This window comes from Microtus oregoni, unplaced genomic scaffold (assembly GCF_018167655.1).
Source record: "Microtus oregoni isolate MIOR12 unplaced genomic scaffold, Mior012 000038F_ref0000394, whole genome shotgun sequence".
NCBI classification, from domain to species: domain Eukaryota; kingdom Metazoa; phylum Chordata; class Mammalia; order Rodentia; family Cricetidae; genus Microtus; species Microtus oregoni.
The window spans coordinates 20620501-20648360 of NW_024543097.1; the positions used below are offsets into that span (position 1 = coordinate 20620501).

The 27860-nt window shown below is 36.7% G+C and overlaps 1 protein-coding gene across 1 annotated transcript in view; it reads left to right on the plus strand.

Annotated features, from left to right (window-relative positions):
* The first annotated feature begins 510 nt into the window (after nt 1-510).
* St8sia4 (ST8 alpha-N-acetyl-neuraminide alpha-2,8-sialyltransferase 4) overlaps nt 511-27860 on the plus strand; it is a 98582-nt gene continuing 71232 nt past the window's right edge. The window contains 4 exon segments of the mRNA XM_041632005.1: nt 511-733; nt 736-937; nt 6976-7107; nt 16031-16288. Coding sequence (XP_041487939.1) covers nt 541-733; nt 736-937; nt 6976-7107; nt 16031-16288 — 785 coding nt within the window. The 5' untranslated portion in view covers nt 511-540.

Below are 27860 nucleotides of genomic sequence, written 5' to 3' on the forward strand. Positions count from 1 at the left end.
TGTGCACTAAAATAATGAACGTCCTCCTTCTACTTCCCTGCTGGATGTCACTCTACATCGGACAGGTTTATTCGCTAGTGCGATCATGTATGTTTAGCAAACACGCTTTCCGTAACAGGCTCCTTTCTCATCCCACCCCTAGTCCTATCCATGGCATTCCTCCGGTGGGATGAGTGTCTCTTCTTTCTCAGATCCGACACTCTCTTTACATTGATGTAGTCAGATAGTCCGGACGCTCGTGGATCCGTGTTGTCGTTTAGGCGTCCTAGGAAACGGTAGGAGTGTGTCTGTGTGTGTCTCTGGTTTTTTGAGTATGTGCGCGAGAACGCGCGCGCGTGCGACAGTGAGCTTCCTCCCCCGGCATAGTGCAGACCGAGCCCACGACGTTACTCTCCTAGCTGCCGCCAGCAACGCAAGGCAACAGCAGCCTCCGCCCCCTCAGCCCGGTGATTGGCTGGCCTTGCTTATCAGTTCCCTGTTACGGCGAGGAAAGGGCCAGTGACGCCCCCAGCCCAGCTGCAGAAGCGACCGCCACCTCCTATGCACAAGGTGTCACATTTGAAAAGAAACCTGAGCCCCGGGGAGACGGCGCCTAGCGACCCTGGCCTGGCTAGTGCAAACTGCGCGGCAGGACGCTGGGCAGCGCTGGGGAGCCCAGAGAGCTCCACCGCAGAACATCCTAGCGACCTGATTCTGGGATCTCGGCTCCACGCTCCCTTCGCAATTTTCAGATTTCTCCCCTCGCTTATTTCCCCAAAACGGAGCCTTTATACCAGGAGAAGGTGCCGGAGCTGGGGCAACCAGGACTTTCCCGGGCACCCAAGATGCGCTCCATTAGAAAACGGTGGACCATCTGCACTATAAGTCTACTTCTGATCTTTTATAAGACAAAAGAAATAGCAAGAACTGAGGAGCACCAGGAGACGCAACTCATCGGGTAAATGCGTGTTCAGGATATGACACAGTCAAGCCATGGTGAAATGGGCACAGAGTGATGTTTGGATAGCTGTGTGTGTTGGTTTGAGCTTCTTTATGGCTAGTGCCATGAATTAAATAACAATGGCTCTTTGGAGGTGTGTGTGTGTGTGGAGATAAGGGGTTCCATGCTGTTTCCTGTATGAGTTTAACTTGTCCTGTCCTGTGCGGTAGTGGTGGTGGTGGTGGTGGTGATGGTGGTGGTGGTGACAGATATATTGGCACAGGGTGCCGCTTGCCAAAGAAGTCACTGCAGAAGTGTCAACAAAGAACGTGTGCCCTTGTCATTTTAATGTTTGAGCGGAACTCAGGAGATGTCTTTACTCATTGAGTCCTTGTCTTTCCTCCCTTCTGTGTCCTGCCAGTCTAGGAAAATACTATAAAAAGCGGCTTTCTCGAAAGGCAGAAGTTTAAGTTCACAGAAGAGGAAATGGCTCTTCTTTACTCTTCCTTGTTTGTTTGTTTTTGATTTTGGTGGTGGTGGGAGGCGCCTGTGAGATCTGGCTTCTTTCTTTCTTTTTTTAATTAGCAATTACAGGGCCAATAAGGATGATACCTTACTTGCTTCTCCACGGATAAAACTCCTGAGTTTCGTGGTTTCTGTTTTAGAAGGGCACTATGCCTTCACAGTCTGTTTTCTCTTTCTTGAGTTTGTCAAGATGTGTTCAAAATCTCCGCCCCATTAAGTTCTGTAAATATCACACTTCCTTCCTCTCTCATCTGGCCTCTCAGCCTTTGAAGTCTCTGGGGAGCAGACCTCCTTGTAACTTCGTGTCTCTGACTGACTTGGAAGCTTTTTTCTGAGGATATGATCCTCCTTGTCAACTCTGTTAAAAGTCCTGTTTCGGAAATCCTTCCTAGCCCGGAGGTTTCCGCAGTCGGAAAGAAACTGCCCTGACTGAGATTTCCTTCTGTTTTTAAATTGTCTCTGACATTTTTAAAACGAAGAAGGATGCTTGCCATTTTTGTTTGCGCGGGGACACGGGGCTGGTAACACACATACTGTGAAACTTTACGCAGCTCTTTTCTTAATATCCCTGCTCCTCTATGAGTAATCAGTCGCATTTAAGTGAGCAAGACGCAGGTGTATCCTCGCGGAAGGACTTGCCAGTCTGTACAAAGCTAGCCTAACAGTACCACATTCAAAGGGGACTGTAGGAGAAAGGAAAGCTAATAAGGAGGAGGCTGAATGGTCCTTATGCTTCAGCAAACCTATTCAAGGTCTGTATCAGAGAAAAGAAAATAAATAAATAAATAAATAAATAAATAAATAAATAAAAGACCCATGTGAGGTCGTTTACACAGAAGTGGGTGGTTTGAAAATCCACGTCAATGGTGGGAAAGAAAAAATTGGGAGGGGTGTGGGCATCCCCAGCAGACCTGTTTTTGCCAGGCAGACAAAGGAAGGGGTCTTGAAGGTGGTGAACTCACGCGTGGGAATTCCTGGGAGAGGCGGAGGCTGGGGCTTGTGAGTAGAGGCTCTTTGTTCCCTTCTGAACTGATGGGTTCGGAAGATGAGCCCCAGCCTAGACAAAGCATCCAAGCCTCCCCAGGACTCCAGTGGTTTGAGACCCTGGTGAGCAGGAGTGGGCGTGGCGACGAGCAGGGTCTCCAAATACTAGGAAGGAATCATTTCCTAGCTTGGGTAAACTGCCTCCTGGGAGAAGGCATGCACCCCAGTGCCCTGGGGGGGGGGGGGGGGGGGGAATAACAGATTCAGGACGTTCCGCGTTTCACAGTGACACGTCTTCTGTGGCCTTTTTCTGGAAACCTTTGGCGGGTGGGCGCAGCTCTGGGAGGCACTAAACGGAGGTGGGGAACCTCCAGCCCCCGCACCGTGGCTGGGTAGCTCTACTAAGCCTTGGCCTGCACCCTTTGCCCTCTTTGGTCCCAGATCATTTGAAAAAGACTGAGGCAGTCACTTGAGTTAACAAAACAGGAAGAGAGGTGTGCCTCGTGTCTAGCCTTTCCTCTCAGAGAACTAGCAAGCCAGAGCAGGATAAAAGGAAACGGATCGGAGGGTGCATCGTTTGTGAAAGGAGTGAACCTTTTGTGACAGTCAAACAAAAAATTCACGCTCAAAGCTCCTCCTCTTTAAATAAAGCCGGCAACTGCAGTCCTTTCAGAACAAAACGGGGGTCTGGTTATGGAGATCCCCCTTCCCCCCCCCCCCCCCACACACACACGTGCTGGAGGAATTCTGACTCCCAGGAGTTCCAGACTCAGTAGCACAAGGTGGAGCCAGTGTTGTCAGGAGCAGTGCAGGGAAGCTGTTGTCTCTGGACATTCGTTCCCCTTTCCTCCAGAATGAAACATTATGGGAGAAAAGCACATGCTTTTCTTTCAACTCCCCAGCCCTGCCTCTGGTGGAACAGCTGACTCTCAGCTAACTCATCTCTCTTCTCCCTGCAAGCTTATGAGAGAGAGACCACTTTTGAGGTGACTTAGAGAGCCAAGGGGCTTCATTTAGAAGTGAAGTCACAGAGGCAGTGCACAGCCTTTGGGGGGCACTGCATGCCGTGCAGGTGGGCCGTAGTGTCAACCTAGTCCTTTAACCTTACGTTCCTCTGGGTTCATAGTCAATGTCCCCGTCCGTCCCCATAAGAATTTCCCAGCAAGGCAGTGTCTGTTCAGCCCTTCCTCCTGTAGCAGACCCCAAGCAATCAGTGCGGCCTCACTCTTTGTCCCACTTTCCCACTTTTTCTATGTTTGTCAGAATACATTGGAAATGGCTTTGCAGATGTCCACATGCAATACATGCACATGAGGAAGGAATTCGCAAGTGTGACAAAGTTAAATGGTGTAGAGGTGTCTGTTTGGATTAGATTCCCCAGAACTTGCTTGGCTGTCTAAAATAAGACTTAAGCATACTTGGTCATTGCACATCTCCCCCCCCCCCCTTAAGTCTGCTTACATTAGATTACTAAATTATCAACAGTTTTGACTTCTGGCATTCATAAAGCTGAGAGGAAAGTTAAACACTGGTACTTAGACTATGCATAGGGCAAGTGAGTTTCGATGTGTTTAAAGGTAGATGGTGGTTTTGGAAATCAGCATTCCGTGGTTTCCACTTTACACCATACATTATCTTTCTAATTACACTACACTATATCTTACCTTTATTTATTTGACACTCTAGGAATAAAATGTGGAAATACCCGCTGCTTGGATTTAAACTTAGTTTGATATTACTTTTAGAAGTTTAAAATAATGAGGAAGCTTAATCTAGTCACATTCATTCCAAAGATAAGTAGTCATTAGGCGCTTCAGTGGGATGGCACTTGGCTGTAGAGACCTAATATCCAAAAGCATATTTAACCACCTTTGTCCTGTATATCAGCACTGAAGAAATAAAGATTTGCAAAGTCTGAAAACTCATATCAAGGAGAAGACACCAACCAAAGATTTGTAGATATTAAGTGACAAAAATAAGAGCATCCCTTAACCGTGGATGTTATATAGTATCATCTTTGTCCACTTTTTGCAGCACAATAAACAGGAATATTGGAAAATTACAATCTTTAGAACTGAGTAATTTCTTTGACATCTTTAGTCTCTTCCCTTTTAAAATTGCATGTTGGATGTTTGGGAGATATCTCTGTGCAAACAAAAAATGTTTCCAGGGCAGCTGTTCAGAAGACATGTCCAAACTAGAAAGAGAAGCAACCAGTGGGTGGCAATATCCATCATCATGCCTTGAGTTCATGGGCAGGTAGTCTGCACTAAGACAGAGCGAAACCAACATCATGTGCAAAAACATCTCTTGGGACCTGTCTAGCTTTGCAGAAAAAAAGAAAAAGTATGCTCTCTAGGCTCAGATGACTCTTCTCAGCGTAAAAGAGAAGTTTGAGGACTTGTACCCACCCATTTCCCTTCAAGGTTCTTTCCAATGACAAAAACCTGATATGTGGCCAATCACCAAGGTAACAGAAGCAGTTCAAGCAGTGAGGCGCTGTGGTGGCATAGTGTCCACAGAAAGCAGACTTTTACGTTTTAAAAATTGCTGTTTGAATTTTGATTTTAGAAGTTCTGATAAGGCTCCATAGAACCAACTATATCATTATGAAAACCACTGAACAGGTAGAAATACACCCGCGATTAAGTGCCATAATAAGACATAAATTCTAAAAATTCAATCTCATGTGCAATTTTACTTCTATGAAAACATATTGGTTGGAAAATTATTATCCTAATCTTTGCAATCTGTAGTAGAAAAAAGAAAAATTTACAGCTATTAATGGAGTGAAGATCCTTGTCTCTTCCCACGAAAATAATGATAATTTATGCCTCCTTAAAGGTGCATGCCAAAGTACTAAGGTTAACTTTTGTGCACATCCACATTTTCACTAACATGTAATTATTATCACTAAAAGTATAATATGAAAATTAATGACTGGATCACTGCTTAGTAAAAATATACTCTGTTTCCTAACATCCTAAGTGACCCCTGCAAAATGATTATCATTATCCTTGCACAGACATGCAAATGTGTCATTTTCATCAGTAGAACTGTGTAAAATATTAATTTTTATAGAGTTCCAAATTTCAGAAGGAGTGGCTTTCATGATTTCAAAAACAGCACAGTGGGTTGCTTTAAATTAAAACTACGTATTAACAAAATAATGCAAAGCAAGAAACAAACAACAAGCGTCCAGTTTGAGAATTCTCCAACAGCTGTTAAAGGCTATGTTTCTATTGGTAGGGAAAATTATCTAGGCAATATACACACATTCAGACTTTGTGATTTTAACAGTCAGGTTGCTTTTTAGTAATGCTATTGAGAGGCAAAAAAAAATTGTTTCGTAGTTACAGTAAATAACCAGTACAAATATTAAAAGAGCTAAGCTTTTTCTTCCTCTGCAATAGTGAATGTCCTTCTAATTTTCTGAATCATTTATAAGAATCAGAAAGACAAATATCTTTTCAAAGGTGAACTGCTTAGTTCTACAGGTCAAAACAAAACAAAACAAAACACTGTCTATCGCCATTGTAACACCACCAAAACCCTAAAAATCACCAGTTCACATGGTAAACTATTTACTAGAGAACATTAATTAATAGAGGTGGTTACTTTTACAACAATACAACAGCACTAGATTACGAACAGAATGAGTTTTCTTCTCTGTCTCCTGGGAATCTCATCCTTATGATGTTAGAAAACAATTCTTTTTAAATCGGCACTTCAACAATGTTTGAAAAGTTACTTTGTTAGAGAGAAAATGCACAATCTCCACAGTCATCGCTTATTAAATAATCTTATTGCTGTTTGCCATAAGGCTAAGGTAAGACACAAGAATACAGAGCAAACACTGCATGCTATCAAGAACATGGACAGCCGGGCGGTGGTGGCGCACGCCTTTAATCCCAGCACTCGGGAGGCAGAGGCAGGCGGATCTCTGTGAGTTCGAGACCAGCCTGGTCTACAAGAGCTAGTTCCAGGACAGGCTCCAAAACCACAGAGAGACCCTGTCTTGAAAAACCAAAAAAAAAAAAAAAAAAAAAAAAAAAAAAAAAAAAAAAAAAAAAAGAACATGGACAGATCTGCTATGCATAAGATTTTCTCTGTAGTCCTCAGTAAAAAGTATTTTCAGTACTTTTATATGAAACTTTACCTTTACCTTCTCTGAAACAAAATGAATCTTGGTGGCCAAAGTCCTAGGCTTACAGAGTCATTGACCAAATATCACACTGCTTATTATGTAGGCAGTGGGTGTGGGGCTAGATGGCATTGTAGCTTTGATGGGAATTGTTTTTCTTCAAATGTCCTGAGGTCTGTCTTATATGAAAGACAGATTCTGTTCTAAAATATTATGTAGAAGTTTGCTGGGATAATATCCATCACTTAATTTCTAGAATATCCCCCCTCATGCTTCTCCTCCCTTCTAACTTGTGAAAATAATATACAATCTTTTATCACTAATGTAAATATAATTGTGTATGATGACACTTATGCAAAGTGCTTCTAATTCTCACACAGCTTGCCTCTTTGTTTTCTTTCAGAGATGGTGAATTGTGTTTGAGCAGGTCGCTTGTCAACAGCTCTGATAAAATCATTCGGAAGGCTGGCTCAACCATCTTCCAACATTCTGTACAAGGCTGGAAAATCAATTCTTCCTTAGTCCTGGAGATAAGGTGAGTTTCTTTAATAAGCCCCCCAAATTTCACATCATGATCTTAAATATGTTGGGTTTGGCAAACTTATATTGGACACTTGATTTATGGCTTAAGTATGAATCCTTAATGAAAAAGTGAATCAGTTATATTTAATGTTCCTCATGGAAGAATGTGGAACCAAGAAATAAAATCTTTGCATAGTCAAATTTTCAAGGATGATGGACTTTCAAATATACTATCTTATTATCAGTAGAATAAAATATTGAGCAAAGTACTAACCTTTAGCCTGTTTTTACTCAATTGATCAGGACGGACATTCATTTTAAAAATCATTTTCATAACTTTTCTTTTTTGAGACTTCATTCTGGTTTGACATTTAACTGCATGGAACAGAGGTTCCTTGATTCCTATTGTTTTAAGTATAGATTGGTTTGATTTATTCAGTGTTCATGCCTGTATAATTTCATGTGAAAAAGGGTATAAAATCAGCAAATAAACTTTCTGAAGTTCTGACTTATTCTTTACCAGACTCACATTTTAAGCAAGCATTAACTATTGAAGCAAACTCCAATGACTCCTTATATCCATTTCACTCTCTTTTATTTCAACCCAAAGTTAATGAGAGAATTGGGCTAGACATTCCTATGCATGGAGGAAGTAAGAATCTCATTTTTTCCCTTATAATTTCATTGCACCATTGCTATGGTTGGTATGCCTAAACTAGAACATTTTGGTAATTAGGAACTCAAGAAGCTTTAGAGAACATATCCATATACATAAAATCATCAGTTTTCAGTGTTTTTTTGCAAAACGCTAATTATTCATTGATGAAATACTGACTGATTAAAAAGTGAGGGTCTCATCTATTCATCAGCTTGGCATTTTTGTCATCTTGTAATACCTATAGAGTAGTATCTCTTTTGGTGTCTCCCATAGGTAGCTCTGCATTGGAATCTAATATAAGTTAGCAATGAAATAATTATTAGGAATGAGGAGCATTACATTAAGTCTCAGAAGTTGATTGTAAGAGAAAAGAAAAAAATGATTAAAAAGAAAAGTTATTTAAAATCATGACTCCAAAGAAAAATTATCTGGCAAGAAAGGAGACCTTTAGGTAATGCTACATAGAGGATGTAAAAGAAAGCCATAAAGAGTTATACAAAACAAAATTGCATTAGTTTAACCAACATGCATAGCCATGCTTAAAATGTGTCATTTCCATGAAAATCTAAAAAGTGTATTAAATGAAAAATACACCTCTATAATTAATACTTCAGTACATGCATTTTTAATAAATAGATTATATATATATATATATTATGGGACCTATATTTTACATTTTACTTTTTACTAAGGTAGCCAGTTTTAAGGTGTTAAATATAAACTGACTATTGTGAGTCCTCTGTTGAAACTTTATAAATGAATGAAGGCTGCAATTGCAGTTTTGAAGGTGAGCTTTTTCAGTTAATAGCTGATAATGTGAATGAAAAGCTAGTACTTGCTATGCTCATATTTTTTTCTCTTAACAGTCAAAGAGGTAAACAATGCAACAGTGAACAAATATTGACTAATACATAGAAATTTGCATGGAAGTAATAATTTGTAAGTTCATTATTGCAGAATGTGCAAACAGTTCGTAAAAATCACAGTTGCTTCTAACAGCAATACCTAATGTGTATTAATCAGTTTGGCACCTGTAATAAAAGATTTAGCATATGAAAACAACATCTTGTTGTTTGACTTAGATTTTACAAGTCTGTTGCTAATAAACCCATCTGTGACAGGGTAGTTGGATACTGTCAAAGTTTCAAGTTTTACAAATATTCTACTTTGAATGCTATGATTGGTCCAAAACCTATAATTAGTTTTGTCTTAAATAGTTGAATTGTGTTTTAAGGTTTTTTTAGTTTTCCTCAAAATTACGATTTTATTTATAATGATCTAATGACATTTCTAATAAATTGTTAATTTACATTAAAGTGCTCAATAATTGTATAGGAGCCTTCCCTATATTTTGGGGGTATAAATTGTTTCTAGTGTTCAGTCCTTCATCCCGTTGGTCTGCAGCTTTCATTAACACATCAGGTGTTGACCTACCAGACAATTGTATGGTAGAAAATTGTCCAAGGAGATTGGAGTTTCTTGTGCTCTGAAGACTCAAGGTTTAAGGAGTCCATGAACTTTACGAGCATATTTACAACCAAAGTGCCTACCACATTCTAAGGCTTTGCTGTATCAACAATAGTTTGTTTATATCATTGTCTTCGGAAGTGACCCATTTCAGCTTCCTTACTTGTGAATAAGGCTTTTAATAATGTCAGCTTCTTCTCAGCATTTTCTCCTGACCTATTTTACATATTTTGTTTCTTTTTTCCTTTTCTCAGTTTTCATATATTAAAAATACAAAGCACTAAGAAGTGCAAATGCTAAATAAAGGTGTAGAAATGAGTGAACTCAGTTACTCTCCCAAAACAGCCCAACCAATAATTAGTGAGCTATTTTAATTTGTCATAGTCCTTAATCATTTAAGACAGCTCAACTCAGCAGAAGCGCACATTTGTGTGTTTAGTTCTGTAAAATAACTTGCTGTTACATTTATAGATTTCTTTTCTAGATAAGCACCACATACAACAGTCGCATATGGACTGTGATCAACCAGTGATGAGAATGTTAATTGTGGCCTAAGAAGCTCATGTAGCCAGAGTTGGCATTCCAATTCAGAGCTTTGCTGAGCCAGTCTTTTAATGGAAAAATTGCAGATGATACTATTTAAGTACTAAATGTAGAGTATTCTTTTCTGGAGTAGGCGATATTTATTTGATGTAAATTAACAGAAATTGTAAGTTGTCATCATCCAGTTTTACCAAATTTATAGCTAAGTGTGAAATGCTAAAGTGTATAACCAATGTCTTCAATATATTGGAGTGATTTTAGTTTTGATTTTGTGTGATTGCTTAGGATATTCTTTTTGGTACTAAAACATCCCCCCGTAACATGTTTCTAAGTTCTGAATTACTAAGTAATAAAGGGACTTTGTTCTTTTAGACCTTTGAGGCAAATGGCTTCGGAAGATAGCTTTTAGACAGATTAGTCTTGTAGGGATATCTTTCCTTTTACAGGCAAAACCATGTACTCACCAATTTCTAAGTTCTAACACTGATTCTCCTCTCTCCTTTTTTCTATGCACTGTAACAAATTGATATCAATTTCATTATGATGTATGTGTGTTTATACACAGAAGGTAATTTGATTTTCCACTTAACGTTTCCTTGCTGTAAGGAATGGCACTCAGTGCTTTCTGGTGCCTCAATGTAGCTCCAGTGGAATTTCAGTTGCTACAACACGTATTGTTGACAAAATGTACAGAGAAGAGAGAATGGCATGTGATGGGGGGTTAGCTATATTTAACACTTCACAGATGAAAACAGTATGTAGTAAATTAGTCCCCTGGGCCTCTGCAGCTGCTCTGACAACTGATGAGCGGCATGGAAAGGGATGTTACATTTGAAACTGCAGTTGAGAAGTTTCTGTGTAGGATCTTTCCTGTCAGTTTAACAGTTCACCAACCTTTTGGTTTAAGCCAGCTTTGGCTGGAAAAAAAAAATGGTTTTTGTGACTAAGATTTCAGTCTCACTGAAAATGAAACGCATTTTCAATTTTTTTTCCAGTTTCTATTAAAACAGCCACCGTGAGTAGGTGTTGGCTTAACTAAAGACCTTTGAAGGTCTGAATGTCTGAATTAGAATGACCAAATGACAGTTGGAGATCTGAGTAATCTCCTGCCTTTGTTCTTTTAAGTCAGACACAATCCCTGTCTTTAAATAACTGTAGTGGCTTGAACACATAGCAAGAAAGTTTGCAAAGTTTTGGTTCATGTACAATATAAGTTTTTGCTGATTTGTGAGTCTGTAACTTTAGAGTTTAAGCTGGGTTTCCGTTTATTTCGGAAGCAATTTTGCTTACTCTGCTTTTGAGCAAAATTAAATTCATATTATGTTCTAAAGTAAACCATTTATGTCTTTCTGACAAAACCTAAAAGTTTTTTCAATTTATTCTAAGAAGTACACTTCCTGTTTTCAGGGACTCTCAACTAATTAAATATTTCTCCCTCAATATATACAGTCTGTGACCACTACATATAGTAAATCCATGAGAATTCTTATGTCTCATTGCATCTAAAATCTGATAAAGATGGTTTTAGCCTTTTCTAAAAATGAGAAGAAACTAACCATTTCCCACTGGTTTCAAAGGAGCTTTGTGCTTCTAGGCCACAATATTGTTCATCCATAATTATTGTCAGCATATTGTGCACTTCTACCAACCATCTTATCTCCAATAACTTCCTATGCATAATTTCAGCCTTAAAGTAAGAATTAAATGTATAAAAATGTATAAAAAGCAAAACATACCAAAAATCATTTAAAGTCATCCAAAATCTTTTCCTTTTAATTTTCCATTTTAAAATAGCACATTCTGCATTCAGAAGGCTTTAAATCTTATCTAAAAGCTTTTTCTATTTTTAATTTTAATTGGTCTATATGATTTGGAATTTTTATGGCTTTTAAAGGTACTTTGCTTTTTTTTAACTACTGCTTTGTAAAAACAAATGCTTGCTAAGCATATAACCCAGCATTAGAAGAATACACAACTTTAAACGTGTACTGTCCTTAGGATCTGATATGTCACTGACTGACATTGTCTCTCCAAAGTTAGCCAACCTAAGCATCAGTAAATTTTGTTCAAACATTTAAAACACCTTTTAAATATTTTCCCTAAGAGTAATTAAAGTCCATGTGTATTGCTTACTTGGGCATCTGATGACACATTTTGAAATTAATCTGCTTCTAATTTTCTATTAGCCAGAAAAGAAATCAATTTTGGAAAGTCCCTCTTTGTCTGTTCACATGCGTGGAACTGTAACAGTTTGATGCTATGAAAGGGAGTTTCCCTTCTGGATTTCTAAGCTACGGAAACGTCTTTTATACCTGAGACTCTGATCATCTCATCTGAAGCTGCCAGAGACGTTACTGTGGAGCACAATCTTTAAATGCATCTGCAGCCACCCATTTTTGGTCTCTTCAAAGGGAAATGGCAGCATCACCCACTTCGATGATTAAACCACATCCGTGCAGTCTTTATTTCCAAGACAACCTTCTTCACAGCCAATGAAAAGATGTGTGAAAATACAGATAACGCTCCCTTCCTATGTCCTCTCAGGCAATCCAGTGGTGGTTAATAAATGTGTATAGATATTTTTTTTTTTTGTGGTGCCACTTCTGATAGTAGGGGCTACATTTGTGGAGAATAACTAGATTCTTATAATGTTTGGTTCTTAATAATGAAACTTACCCAGTGTCATAGCGCATAGACAATATTAGTACAGAAGAAAAATATGTCTCTATCATACATATTTCTACCAGGCACTGACTTTTATCCCTTTGGAATTGAAAGCTTCCATTTAGAGCACATTGGTAAATAACATCTACTTTGCACATTTTAATATTGTTTTTCTCTGATTGTCTTTTGGCTGCTGTTCAGTTAAAAAAAATCTTGGACTTTTGTATGCCATGTTCCTAAGCTTTTGTCTAAATAATTTCTTCAAAAGCTAGTACATCTTGGTCTATTTCCTTGATGTTAGTTACAAACATGAATGAATTCTTCCGAAGATCCCTTTTTATGCTTTAAAAATTACTCTAATCTAGCCAGGCAGTGGTGGCGCATGCCTTTAATCCCAGCACTCGGGAGGCAAAGGCAGGCGGATCTCTGTGAGTTCAAGACCAGCCTGGTCTACAAGAGCTAGTTCCAGGATAGGCTCCAAAACCACAGAGAAACCCTGTCTCTAAAAAACCAAAAAAGAAAAAAAATTAATCTATTTTTTTCTGCTGTGTAGTACTCCATTGTGTAAATGTACCACATTTTCCTTATCCATTCTTCAGTCAAAGGGCATTTAAGTTGTTTCCAGGTTCTGGCTATGACAAACAATGCTGTTATAAACATAATTGAGCATATGTCCTGTGTCATAGTTGAGCATCTTTTGGATATATACCCAAAAGTGGTATTGCTGGGTCTTGAGGAAGGTTGTTTCCTAATTTTCTGAGAAATTGCCACACTGACATCCAAAGGGGCTGTAATATCTTGCATTCCCACCAGCAATACAGGAATGTTCCCTTTACCCCACAACCTCTCCAGCATAAGTTGTCATCAGTGTTTTTGATCTTGGTCATTATTACAGGTGTAAGATGGAATCTCACATTTGTTTGGATTTGCATTTCTCTGATTACTAAAGATGTTGAACATTTCCTCATGTGTTTTTCAGTCATTTTAGATTCCTCTGTTGAGAGTTCTCTGTTTAGGTCTGTACTCCATTTTTTTATTGGATTATTTGTTCTTTTAATGACCAATTTCTTGAGTTCTTTGTATATTTTGGAGATCAGACCTCTGTCTGATGCGGGGTTAGTGAAGATCTTTTCCCATTCTGTAGGCTGTCATTTTGTCTTGTTGACCACGTCCTTTGCTTTACAGAAGTGTTTCAGTTTTAGGAGGTCCCATTTTTTAATTGTTTCTCTCAGTGTCTGTGCTATTGGGGTTATATTTAGAAAATGGTCTCCTGTGCCAATGAATTCAAGTACACTTCCCACTTTCTTTTCTATGAGATTCAGTGTGGCTGGCTTCATTTTGAGGTCTTTGATTCATTTGGACTTGAGTTTTGTTCATGGTGATAGATATAGGTCGATTTTCTATATGTTGATATCCAGTTATGCCAGCACCATTTGTTAAATATGCTTTTTTTTCCATTTGATATTTGTTGCTTCTTTGTCAAAGATCAGGTGTTCAAAAGTGTGTAGATTAATATCCAGGTCTTTGATTCAGTTCCATTGTTCCTCCTGTCTGTTCTTATGTCAATACCAGGCTGTATTCAGTACTGTAGCTCTGTAGTAAAATTTGAAGTCAGAAATTTTGATGCCTTTAGAAGTTCTTTTATTGTACAGAATTGTTTTGGCTATCCTGGTTTGTTTGCTTTTCCATATGAAGTTGAATACCATTCTTTTGAAGTCTGTGAAGAATTTTGCTGGGATTTTGCCTTGAATCTGTAGATTGCTTTTGGTAAGACTGCCATTTTTTCTATGTTAAATCTACCTACCCAAGAGCATGGGAGATCTTTCCACTTTCTAGTGTCTTCTTCAATTTCTTTCTACAAAGATTTAAAGTTCTTGTCATACGAGTCTTCCACTTGTTTGGTTATAGTTACTCCAAGATATATTATGCTATTTGTTATTTTGCAGTCAAATGGATGGGTACAGAAAACATCATTTTGAGTGAGATAACCCAGACCAAGAAAGACAATTATCAAATGTACTCACTCATAAGTGGTTTTTAAATGTAAAGAAAACCAGCCCACAAATTCTAATCCCAGAGAACCTAGAGAACCATGAGGACCCTAAGAGAGACATACATAGATCTAATCTATATAAGTAGTAGAAAAAGATGAGATCTCCTGAGTAAAATAGGAGCATGGGGACCTTGGGAGAAGGTGGACGGCGAGGAGGCAGGCAAAGAGGGGAATAGAGAAAAATTTAGAGCTCAATAAAAAGAGCTCTAAATATATATTCTAATATAGTCCTGCATTCCATGATTTGTTCACCCATACCTGTTTGCATCATTCAAATCTACAGGTTTACATAGAAATATAATTTTATCACTCTTGTGTGGACAACTATGATTTATGCTCTCATTCCTTACCAATCAGGGTGCAGTCAAATATGGGAACTGCAAACAGCAGAACATCACATTTTGGACTGTTCGCCCTTCCAATAGATAAATTCCTTTGCCTCACTGATTGCCACTTGGCTATTTTATGTATGATTCTCCTATTTTGCATCTTAATTAACAAAATTAAATACTTTCAAAGCAGTTTTCTATGAGCAATCAATTTATTGTGTACAACATTCAACTTCCAAAGTTTAAAAGACCAACCACTTTACCAGGTACATTTTTATCTTATGCTCCACTTCACCTGCCCTCCCGTCAGTTCTGTCTAGTTTTGCATTTTCTGTTACTGACTTAGAATATGCACATATTTATATTTGCACAGCATCTTATATCTTATCATTAGCTTGTAGCATAGCTATAGGATGGGATACATTTTAAAAATGAAAATATGGGCTTTAAAATACAGTGATGAGCTGAGTTACAGTTGTTTCTCTTGTACTTTCCTCCATTAGATGCATTCACATCCAATATGAAAAGATCAACTCAATAGCCAAAACAACTAGATGTACACTTAAAAACTTAGAAAGGTTCTTACTTATCTAGGGTGTGTTGTGCATGTGCACAAACACACACACACACACATAAACACAATTTCCACATCAAATTAATGCTCTGTCTGTTCAGGACTTTCTGTACCTAAACCATCTTACTTCTTGGACTTTTAAGCATAAATAAAAACTTACAGACAGATTTAATGTACCATTTTGGTAAAAGTATTTTGTGGAGATTCTCAATGATTTAGTATTTCTGTCTATAATCTAATTCAAAATTATGCCAAGTATTGCTATTCAATTCACAGGACAATATTAAATAAAAGCAAAGACTCTAGATAATTGAAAACACTAACCAAGTATCTACTGGTACAAAACCCAACTGTACTAATTGTATTTATTTAATGAATTATATTTAAGTGTATTTTCAATGAATGGAGTGATTTCTTCACTTTTGATGATATATAAGTATATACTATATCTACGTACAGAATTTTTCTAAACTCCCTACACGGTATTTTAAAAAAATGCGTTTCTGATAATATCTACTTGATTTAAATACCACCTGAAGATTTAACAGTAGCAGCTACCAGTTTATATTGTGCATGCTTTGTCTAAATAGCCCCATCAGGTAGATATGCAATTCTTAATATAAAACTTTGCTTGCATTCCAAATATAGGAAGAACATTCTCCGTTTCTTAGATGCGGAACGTGATGTCTCTGTGGTCAAGAGCAGTTTTAAGCCTGGTGATGTCATACACTATGTGCTGGACAGACGCCGGACACTAAATATTTCACATGATCTGCACAGCCTCCTGCCTGAAGTTTCCCCAATGAAAAACCGCAGGTTTAAGACCTGTGCTGTTGTTGGAAATTCTGGCATTCTGCTAGACAGTGAATGTGGCAAGGAGATTGACAGTCACAATTTTGTAATAAGGTGAGCATCCTTCTGTTTTGTGAGACTCTAAGTATGGTAACAACCTTTTACTTAGAATCCTGTAGGACCTGTTTGAAATTCATATTAACATTAGGAATTATTGATAAGTCTACCATTTATGTATCATATCCTTTGCAGTGCTGTTTACAAACAACCCTTTATTTTGGTTTAGAAATTTAATTACTGTATCATTGGAAGAAAAGTTGATTACCTTGGAGTAGCATTTCACAACAGAGTTTAAAGACAGAGGCAATGATTATGTTGATTATATTATTACATACAGAGACAAACATTAGTTTCTTATAGCTCTTCTTTCAGTCATCCTTTTCATATAACTTAATTTGTGGAATGAAGATTATTATGTAGTGTTGTCAAAGACATAAATTAATTTTGCTATTTTTATTAATAATTAGTTATCAGTTACAAAAAAAAGCTAAGTTAGTGAGTTTGTATCTACTGTCCTGTGTCAAATTGTCTTTATTGTTCTTTATTTGTGCTATTGAAATGATATGTTTTTAAGTTTAGCTTTCTCACGTAATTGAACACCCTCATTTGTTGTTCATTAGTGATCAACATATCTGACAAATCATGTGTTTGGTTAACTTTTTATTAACTTAAAGAATTAAACAAGTGATCATATCTGAAGATGTTAAGCAATTTTATTCAGTTCTAGCATCTGTACAGTTTTTGTCATGTCTTATATCCTTAGGTTGAGTGAATAAAACTTATGTGAAAAAAAATATGTATATATATATATATATATATATATATATATATATATATATATATATACAATGCGAAGGTAAAGAGTGTCCACGGTAGCTTTAAACACTGGTGTCTACATGGCATGTGATTGTGAAGAAAATATAAGGATTCTAAACACTCTCACACCCATACATTTACAGGGCAGGTAAGATAAGGCAGTGAAAGTACCAGCCTGTGTTAGAAAGTATTGCAACATGCAGAAGTAGATTTCAACATGGGACTAATCCTGAAGGTAGTTGCACCAAATAGGACTCACTTCTTGTTCCTCCTCCTTGGAACATAAACATTACAGGCTGATTAAGCTGATAGATTCGCTCCTATTTTGGATGCTGATAAGAATATTGTTTTCCATGTGACAGGGGCTGTAATCCGTATTGGTGGCCTTTATATCAGTTCATTGGTGACACTTCCTTTCTTGGCTTTGTTACCAACTAACATTGACTGTAATTTTTAAATTATTATTATTAATCTAATTAAAAATACTGGTATCTTAATATTGTAATATTCCTTCAATAAACAGATCCCTACCATCTTTGATCATTTGGTGACTATTGTTACTACAAACCACAGCTTTTCATTTTCATTTTTTTGCATTACCTAGAAATTGTCAATCTTTGTTCCAGTCTCATTCTCTTGCAACAGCTTGTATGTTTGCAGAGCCCTAGGATCTGATCAGCTAATGATTAGAATTTTCACTCTAAGAATCTTGATGTCTGTGTTTTGTAGAGACAAAATTTTCTTTCTTAGTCTAGAGGAGCAATAGGCAACATCAATTCCCAGACTGTTCTACTATGGGCAAGTAGAATTTAAATCACAATGCTACTCTGCCTAGGTAAATGTTGAGAAGCAGGGGTCTGGCTAGTATTGTCTCTTTTCTGCCTTTAATGACTTGGGCACTTAACTTTGCATCTAACTTTTAGACTTACAATTAATATATTCTGTTTCAGATCGCTAACCATCAAATATATTTTGAACATTTCTAAGGAAAGCAAACTCTGGTAATATCTAGTATGATATTTTCATATTTGAAACCTATAGTCTGTGTCTTCATTATCATTGACTTGCGTCATAATGATTGGCAGGTGTATGTGGGGACTTATTTTATTGTCTGGAACAGAGTTGCCTCTCACCCAAAAGACAAACAATAAAAAAAAATGTGGTCATACATCCTCCATGAGAACCCATTTGAATCCAGCTATATTTGACCCTCCAATCTTGTATGGATAGCAGATGATTGTTTTGTCTACTTATGAATTCACAGGTATTCTGCTTTCACCTGCAAAGATTAAAAGGCAACATTCATTGCTTCAGTAGCTAACAATAATTGTATGAAACTACTTTAAAAACTTTGACAGTGAGATGGAAATAGTTCACTGACTAATGGCTTCTCTTCCTGGAGGTTTCCAGTTGCTTTCTCTCCCAGAGAAAGGATCTAGATGGACTAAATTATAAATTATTACATGTAGATATATGCCACAGAATGTTATTGAGCATCAATTGTATATTACATGCACACATACTAATGTATTATTATTTCAGCTTCAAATTCCGTTGTGTGGCAAATGTACATGGAAAAATTATATTTATCATAAAGTAGCCTTGTTCCTTCATCACCCTTAGCACTGCACTGTCAACATATCAGCAATTTTCAAAGACAATATTTTCAAATGGAAAGATATGGCATCATCAGCCTGCTACCATCCTTTTTTTGTTGAGAAATTAGTCCTTAAATGATCTCCTTAGCTTCATGCTTTCTCCTTTATTCTGAAGCTAGACTCCACCTTAACTGCAGCATCTGAAACATTATTACTATTCTAATCGTCTCTGCTTCTTTGCCTTTGATGCTTAAATTTAAATATATATGTATATATACATATATATCTTCCTTTTTGTTTTGATTAAATTTACATTTTTTACTTATCTATTTTTTAAAGTTTTAATTTTTGTTGTTTTGCCTTTTGTTTGCTTGTTTGTCTGTTTGTTTCCAAGACAGGATTCCTCTGTGTAGTCCTGGCTGTCGTGGAACACATTCTATGAGTTCTGCTAGCCTCAAATTCAGAGATCTGCCTGGCTTTGCCTCCCAAGGGTTGAGATTAATGACATGTGCTGCTGTGCTCAACTTTATAATTTTCTAATTAAGATATAATGACATCACTTCCACCTTCCTTGTTCTCCTTTTAAGCTCTGTGATGTCTCCTCCCTCCACCTCTTTCCATGCCTCCCCACCCCTCTGAAACTGATGGCCCCTTGTTATTATTTTTGCATATACATACATAAGTACATACATACCGCCAATCAAGTTCATTTTTATTGCTGTGTGCATATGTTTCCAGGGCTCACCACTTTGTTTTGGATAACCAATTGAGAGTTCATACCCAGGAGAGGCTAATTCTCTCTTTCAGTAGTCATTATGTTGCCTATAGTCCTTTTCTGCGGGTGGACCTAGTGAGATTTTCCTCTTCTCATGTTAGCGTGTTTACTAATATTGTAAATGTTCAGGATTATGTCGTTAGCCACATTGGAGGTGTCAGAGGTATAGCATTCCTGTCATTGCTAGTAGACAAAATAACAACAGCCTTTTCCCTCTGCCGCTTACAATCTTTCTGTTCCCATGTTGTAGACATATCCAATGGAACTGAACTCCCACAACCCATTTATCTCTGTAATATCAGAGTTCTGTATCTGTGATATTAAAAAAAATCAGTTGTGGTTTTCTGTAATGCTCTTCTTTGATGAGGGAAGAAAGCTGAAATTTCACATGGTTACCCATATAGATACCATTCAGAGTGCAGTAAGAAATGCTGCTAGTCTAACAAAGCAGTACTATATAGGTTCTCTTTGGAGATCCATGACTTCACTAGACTAGGGTGTTGGCCAAGTTTCTATTTTCCGGTGTGATTTTCATACTGTTGATGTTTGATAAGTCCAGTTAGACAGCTGTTAGTTACCACCAACATTTGAATATCACTACTATACTTTACGATACCTCGCTATGATAATCATTATTTTGATTCATATGGATAGGATTATCTTGCTTGTCTTTCTTGGCAGCTTGCATAGTACTTTCTGGTACCAAGAAAACTAGATTGCAGAAAAAAGATTTTCAGGTTAGATCCAGCCAAGTCTTTCAAGTCTCATGCCCTATGACTGAGTGTGAACATCAATAGAGTCCTTCAACTACTGAGAGATGATCCAAAAACAATAAAAACATAAACATAGACATATGTTTATATGTATGTATACACACACACACACACATGAATATAAACTTAAATGAAGTTATATCACTTGGGCCGACTATACGCCTGTATAATATCTATACACTATAAAAAAAACCCACTATCAATTTTCTGCTTTATTGATAGTCTTCTTATCCACATGCAAGAGTGAACCTCTGTCTATGTAAGTTGTGTCTTTCAAGGGTAAACGGTCATGGGGCTTGTATCTCTTGTCATCATTTTAACTTTGTTAGTCACAAATAAGTGCATGAAAACCTCTGCTGACTGACTCTTTCTTCCCATGAAAACATTTTCGAACTTACAGTAAAATTATTTCTCGTTAAAAATTTATAACGTGTGACTTACAAAACAAATTTGTAATGAGTTGAAATAGCATAAATTAAGTGTTCTCCAGCCTATAGCTAGTCTACAAGAAAGAGGCTAATGTGTATGTGAATATTTGAAGTCTTTTCATAACTAATTTATTTTCCTAAGTTGATCTCATTTCTGTTATATTATTCCCTTAATGTCACAAAATATTTTAACACGATAAACTGGGCCAAATCTTTTGGGATGTACAAGCCAAGCATCTATTAAGTTAACACTGAACAAAGGTTTTAAACAGGCTGTCAACAAGAAATAATTGACTGCTCTTTGGGTGTTTGAAGCTGGTCAATACCCTTAGCTCTAGAACTTTTGAAACCTCTTTATACTATATGAACCTATGTTTACTAAGTATTTAATAAAAATTTCATAATGATAAGGTATATAACTTTTATCTTTGTTATATAGGAAACAAGGCAGGTTTAGAAAGGAAGTAAAAAAACATCCTTTTTGGTTGTTTTTATTGTAAATATTTTTTATTGATTTTTATTGAGCTCTATATTTTTCTTTGCTAAGAAACATCTTAATGACAATTTTTTGCCTTTTTGAACATTTTCTTTACTTTAAAAGAATAGAAATGGATGTGTTTCAATTTAGTGTATTTTATGTAAATCTTGTCAGGATTTTCTGTTTTCCCAAGAGATAAAAAAACACCTCATTTTTCAAGATTCAATTTAACTATGTCCATTTTAGAAAGCTTCTTAATTAGTTGAAGAAATGCCTTTTATTCAGTAGCAGTTCAATTCATTCTTTTGGTTTTTATTAGGCATTTGTTGAGTGATCATTTCCTGTACGGTACAGGATAGTTGAATGGACATATTTGGAATTTTTCTTAAATATTCAGGGACTAAAAATAGTCATTTTTTGAATGAAAGAACAGATAAAACATTAGTATCTGTTTACCATTAAATAACATCTGATTTTGCCAAAGTTGGATAATCAATTAAAATTCATCACTCCAAACAAGAAAAAAATAAAATAAAACTATAAAAGTAAGCAAAAATAATATGAGAGAAATAAATCATTGTCACTTGTGAATAAAGATTGCCACCAAGGGGTATGTGATGCAAAGTCCTGAATATTATTAATGAGAACAATTCTCCGGCATATAATAGCAATCAAAGTAGTGCACGTTTATTGTGTCTGGTACTGTGAATGAAGAAGTGGGTTCTCCTAGTGTTTACAGTAGTTCTTTGTTGATTTTTTTCTATATATATATATACATATATATATATGAAAATGAAAATGAGAAATGATGTCAGAGGTATAAATATTTTCCCCTAGAACATGATGAAAATAAATTGAATCTACCCTGAGGATACTGATTTGTATTAGGTAGGTGGAAGATGTGAAACATAATAGTTTAAATACACAGCATAGCACACAGGCCAAAGATTGAGATGGTGATACTTCTAGTAATCAAAGAATGACACTACCCTTTTGAAAGGGTTCAGTCTATATTATATTATGAGTTGTTTTTTACATTTCTCTCTTTTACTGAGTGTATTTACCTCATTTTTCCCCAGTCATTTTGGGGTAACTTTTAGATGTCCTGATGATGGTAATTATCTCCAGGAAACTAAATTCTAATTTGATTCTTGAACACCAACAAATCTTGATAGTAATACGTGCCCCAAAGTTCTTATCCTCCATAACATCGTATCATTACATGGAATTCATTAGCACGTTGTGTGCCACTCTGTAGTAGTAGGAGCGGCGGGGCTGCATCCCCGGCACCCAGCCGCCCACATGGCTAGCTTTAGCTTATGCCCCGAAATAATTACACGGACACTGTATTCTTTTAAACACCACTTGGCCCATTTCTATCTAGCCTCTTCTAGGCTAGCTCTCGCACCTGGACTAGCCCATTTCTAATAATCTGCTGTAGCCCACCAGCTGGCTTACCAGGAATGATCTTAACCTCTGTCTGTCTGGAGTGGGAGAATCATGGCGACTCTCTGACTCAGCTTCTTTCTACCAGCCTTTCGTTCTGTTTACTCCACCCACCTAAGGGTGGGCCTATCAAATGGGCCTAGCAGTTTCTTTATTGCTTAACCAATGAAATCAACAGATTGATATATGACACTCCCACATCACTTTTCCTTCACAAGTACCTGTGAATTTCTATTATTGTTTCTTTGTGTAGTAATGGTATTCTTTCCATTAAAGGGTCAGAAAACATATTTATTTAGAGTTTATTGAAAATTGCACTCTTTCTTGAAATACTTCTATATTTATTTTGAGCTGACTAGAACATTTGTATTGTTTCAGATATCTGATCTACTTAAAGATACATTATACACCTGCAAATATACACAGGCTATAATTTGAATGGTTTCTTGAGTAACCTATGCTTCCAGCTTGTTTATTTGTATCCCACTTGCCTTAGTGGATAAAGGGTTTGTCGGGGGAGAGATGAATTATGTCTAGTCTGCTTTTATAGGGCACCAACTAGTGTAGTGAATTCACAAGATTGAATTTGTCTAAGTAGTATGTTTAACTTGACCTCTCACTTTAAAGATAATAAAACTTTTTAATGATAGATCATTATTTGGCATCAACCACATTTTTATTCATTTATTACAGTCATAGTAAGAAGTAAGTTGACATTTATCTAGGCTATGCAGCATTATGCATACTACAACATGCAAATGGCAATCTTTTGCTCCAAGTAGTTTCCTTTTGGAAGAAAGCTAGGGGAGTGTAAATGGTATAAGTCTCTTGTCTTGGCTATTTACTTATAAGGACTACAAATCTTATTGTCCCCATAAATTTTGAGATAAGCACAAGAAAACACCCAAGTCATTTTATAAGCATGGAACACATTGAAGCACATTCTTTTCCCCATGCATATGACACTCACAGCACTAATTTGTACAATTTATCAATCAATTGTATTAAAGATCGTTTCAGATAGATATTAGACAAGAGAAACCTATGATCATATCAAGATATGATGCCTGCGGTATCAAAGTAAAAGTTGAAATATAAGAGTGGGAAAAGCTACTGAGAGTTTCCCTCATGGTTTGAGCATATTCAACCCTCCCTACCACTCCCAGGCCCACCCAAATTAGTGCCTTTAAAAAAATTCTTTAGGACTGATTTGTCCTACCCAAATATTCTTGGATGTGTGCCCTTCTACTAGAGCACATAGTCTTATACACTTAGAGACTATACACTTAAAGATAACTGCCTCTCCCTTTCCTAGTATCTAAGCTTTTAATAGCTTGAGGTGTAAGGGTTGGATTGTAAGTCCAACTTTCCTTTCAATTCTGGAATTTTTCTAGCTTCAGACTGCACCAGTTTTTTTGCATGCTTCCAGAACCACGGTGAATTCATATGTACGGCTTCCCTGAGGTATACAGAAGATAATGTTTCATTGGACTCATCCACCACAAAGACTTTTTGCAGTCTTTATACTCCCTCATCCACAATGATTCCCAAGTCTTGGTGGTGTGGTGTGTTACATGTGTTCCCTTGGGGAATGAGCATTCTGTCTCTCACTCCCAGCACCTTGTCTAGTTGTGAGTTACTGTATTGATCACCATCTACTGCACGCAGAAGTATCTCAGATGATAGTTGAGAGCTGTATGTATCTATGAATCCATGGGTACAGCAATAATTCGCTAGGATTCAGCTTAGTACTATATCCATTTAGTAGCATAATATTTGTAATCCCTCCTTGCGCTTGCAACATGTCTAGCCAGAGGCTCTTAACCCAATAATGTTTTTTATTCTCATTGAGTGACTAAATATTCAAGCATTTCCTATATAAAAGTTTTATAACTATGTGTATTTATATAAAAAGCAAAGAGAAATTAAATAAGCATTTCTAAAACCATAAATAAGAAATACTGTCAACTGCACAATGACTAATGTTTTTTCATGTATATACCTCATGTATATACCTGTACACGATTCCTTATGTAGCAGATCTGATGTTTCATCAAAGAAATCTTAAGACAAAAAAAGTCAGCCCCCGCTTCAAGTTGAAACAATCTTGCCCCGACATCTCCTCTGATAGAGATGGCTGAGGGAATAATGGGACCCATTGGCATTGGCTATTTTGTCATTTTGGGCAGGAGGACAAACTGATTATTTTAATCTGGCACTTATATACCAGTTATGAACCACATCCACCTCCTCCTGCTTAATAATATGAACAAATAAAAGCATAGAATGAAATATTATTTCAGCTATTTATCACAGAAGCTTATTCTTGAAAGATTCAAGGAAATTGTGTTCAGTTTCAATGTCCTTTATTTAAACTGCAGTAAGTTATTATTTTTGCATACCAGATTCTACACTGGTGTTGTAGGCACAGACTGTGATCTATACAAAAGAATTCAGCTCTATGTATGATTTTCATATCTAATATTTTTTTTCTCTTGAGGATAACCGCTTCTATTGTTCAAGAAACATTTGTGTCTCTGATATTGTTAAGTACACAGGGTTTAATTTGGGGCCTTTCAGCTTTTTTTATTAAAATGAAACATCACAAATATTGACTTTTCTGAGTCTACCTATACTCTTAGCATCAATAACAGCACTGTGTGCAAACATAAAAAAGAAATATGTCATATTAAAATTGTAAAACCTGAAATATTTCTGTCTCTTAATATTCAAAATATCATTATATTTAGCATGCTTGGAAGTAACATTTTTATTGTGGTTTTTTATTTTGTTTGTTTTGTTTTTCTGAGACAGGGTTTCTCTGTGCAAATTCCTTGCATTGTAGATTAGGCTGGCCTCGAACTCACAGAGATGTGCCAGCCTCTGCCTTCCAAAGGTGTGTGTTACTATACTTGGTGGCTAGAAATAATTTTATAAAATTTACATTAAACTGTTCTTCACATTGCATAAAATTGTTAATTAGAACAGTTCAATTTTATATTACTTTTGTACCTATACAAAGTAATCTGTTATACAAGAAAACACTAGTTTATTTTAGAAAAACACTAATAAATCATGATAGTACTTAGTCTCAAGTAATACTTGATATGTGATACCATGGTCCAGTCTAAAGCAGATCTCATTATAGAATCCTTTTTACAGGAGACTGAGGCTGCAAAGGTCAGAAAGAGTCACTGAGGCAACAATCTCTGTAGATACCTGGTGAATGAGTAGTTTTCCATGTCAGTTATAGCCAAGAATGGAGAAAGACTTATAAAACGTTCTAGAGAAATAAATAGTAGCTCTATTATTGAATATAGTTATTCAGCCTTAGAATTTAACGTAGTTTATTAGATACTACAAGGTAAGTTTAAAGGCTAGATAGATGAGAAACCGTTAGTTATCTTAATCACTTGTTTTTGGTAACCATTGATAATATTTGATGTTCCTATCGTACCATGAACTAGGTCAAACCAACCAGAATAGAGCAAACATGCATACAGCTACAGAATTAGTCACACTATTAGGAGACAGTCACCTTTGCAAAGTGGTATGCACAATTTAGCTTGAGCCCAAACAGCATGGTTTAGGCTATGTGCAAAGTATAACAGGGGAACACACTTTGAACCTCTCTCTATAAATATTGATGAAGTTTTCAGTGTTTCAGAGCCAAATCTAATTCAATTGGATGTAATTTTGGCACGACACAAATAACTAGAAATAACAGAAACCTTCATTAAGTTAAAACATAAAGTTATTTTAGTGTTTGTGCTATCATCTAATTTTTAAGATATTGTAGGTAGATATATGACTTTTTGAGTATAATTAATTTTATTTTCAGTGATACTGAATAAAGTGTCTATTCTTACATTTCTAGTTTTTGTCTTCATGAGACAAGAGCTAGACTGGCCTCAGACATATTCTGCCTCTGAGGAAATCCTTAATCTCTGATCCCACTTCCTCCAGGACCTAATTGTTGGGGTTAGAGTTGCTTATACCACACTCATTCCAGTTTTCAGCCTTCATGGACCTGTGTTTCCTACTTCAGAACCTTAGATGCTTTCTCTCTATGGACAATGGGCAACTTAGCTAGTCACACAATCACAGAATCATAATCTCTCCCTCCCAAACCCTGACTGAAGTGCTGTCGAAGACACTCTGAATACTTATGTATGTAAATAAATTCTGTGCAATTCTTTTCAATTTAGTTTATAGCAGAAAATTCCACTTACATTTCACTCTATGAAAAGCAGGGTTAGAAGCCAACCTTTGCCGTTTATTTATAGTACCATTTCCATTCCATTTCCCCCACTTTGGAGCCATGGAGTTAACATGTTCAAGCCGATGAAGTGGTTAAAGTTATTTTGGGGCTTTCAAAAAAAAAAAAAAACTCATCAAAATCTTTAAAGTGATTTGAATTTTCCTGAAGTCCAATACAACTTCTTCTGTAGGGTACTTTACCACCTTTTATGTCTACCAAAAGTGCATTGTAAAATAAAAATGCTGCAACTGCTGTATCCCTGATGTGAGTACAGAAGTTGTTCCCTTCGCGCTGAAACACTCTTACCATGGATTCTGAGTAACTGTTTCTGCTTAATTTTGTCATTTTATTCCTTATTAATCTTGCTTTTATCCATTCTACCTTTTTTCTTATCTTTAGCCTAAATCACTTTCTCTTATTGTACTCTTTTTTCCTTTAGTCGCCTCTACCTTTGTTGTAGGCTTCAAATTGCATTGTTAAGGAATAGATTACTTTAAAAAACAAGGGAGGTTCAGAGATACAAAATACTTGATCTACATTGTAGGTCAGGATTCCAGCACCAACCAGATGCTCCTTACAAAACTGAAATCTCAAACTTGAGTCAGGCCTACGGAGTCAGAATGTGTGTTATTATGTGTTCCGGTGGTTCTTACGGTGTGCCATAGGGAAGTTGGAGCTAAACATATTTCTGTCTCCAGCTTATGCATTTATGGTCTAGTAACCAGACTGGTGCACTGAATTTTACATTGTTTAAATGACTAAAAGACCAATAAGGAAAACGTGTAAATTTGATCAAATTTTCCTTTTTTTGTGTTGGTGTAATCATTTTTTATTTTATTTTTTAAAATTTATTTTACATAGCAACTCCAATTCCCATCCCTCCCCACCTCCTGTTTTCTGTATCTCCCTGTCACAGCCCCCATTCACTCCTTTGAAAAGGTAAAACCTCCCATGAGGAGTTAACAATGCCTGGTATGTCAAGTTGAGGTAGGAGATAGGGCCAAGCCCCTCCCCGATGCATCAAGGCTTACCAAGGTATCCCACCATAGAA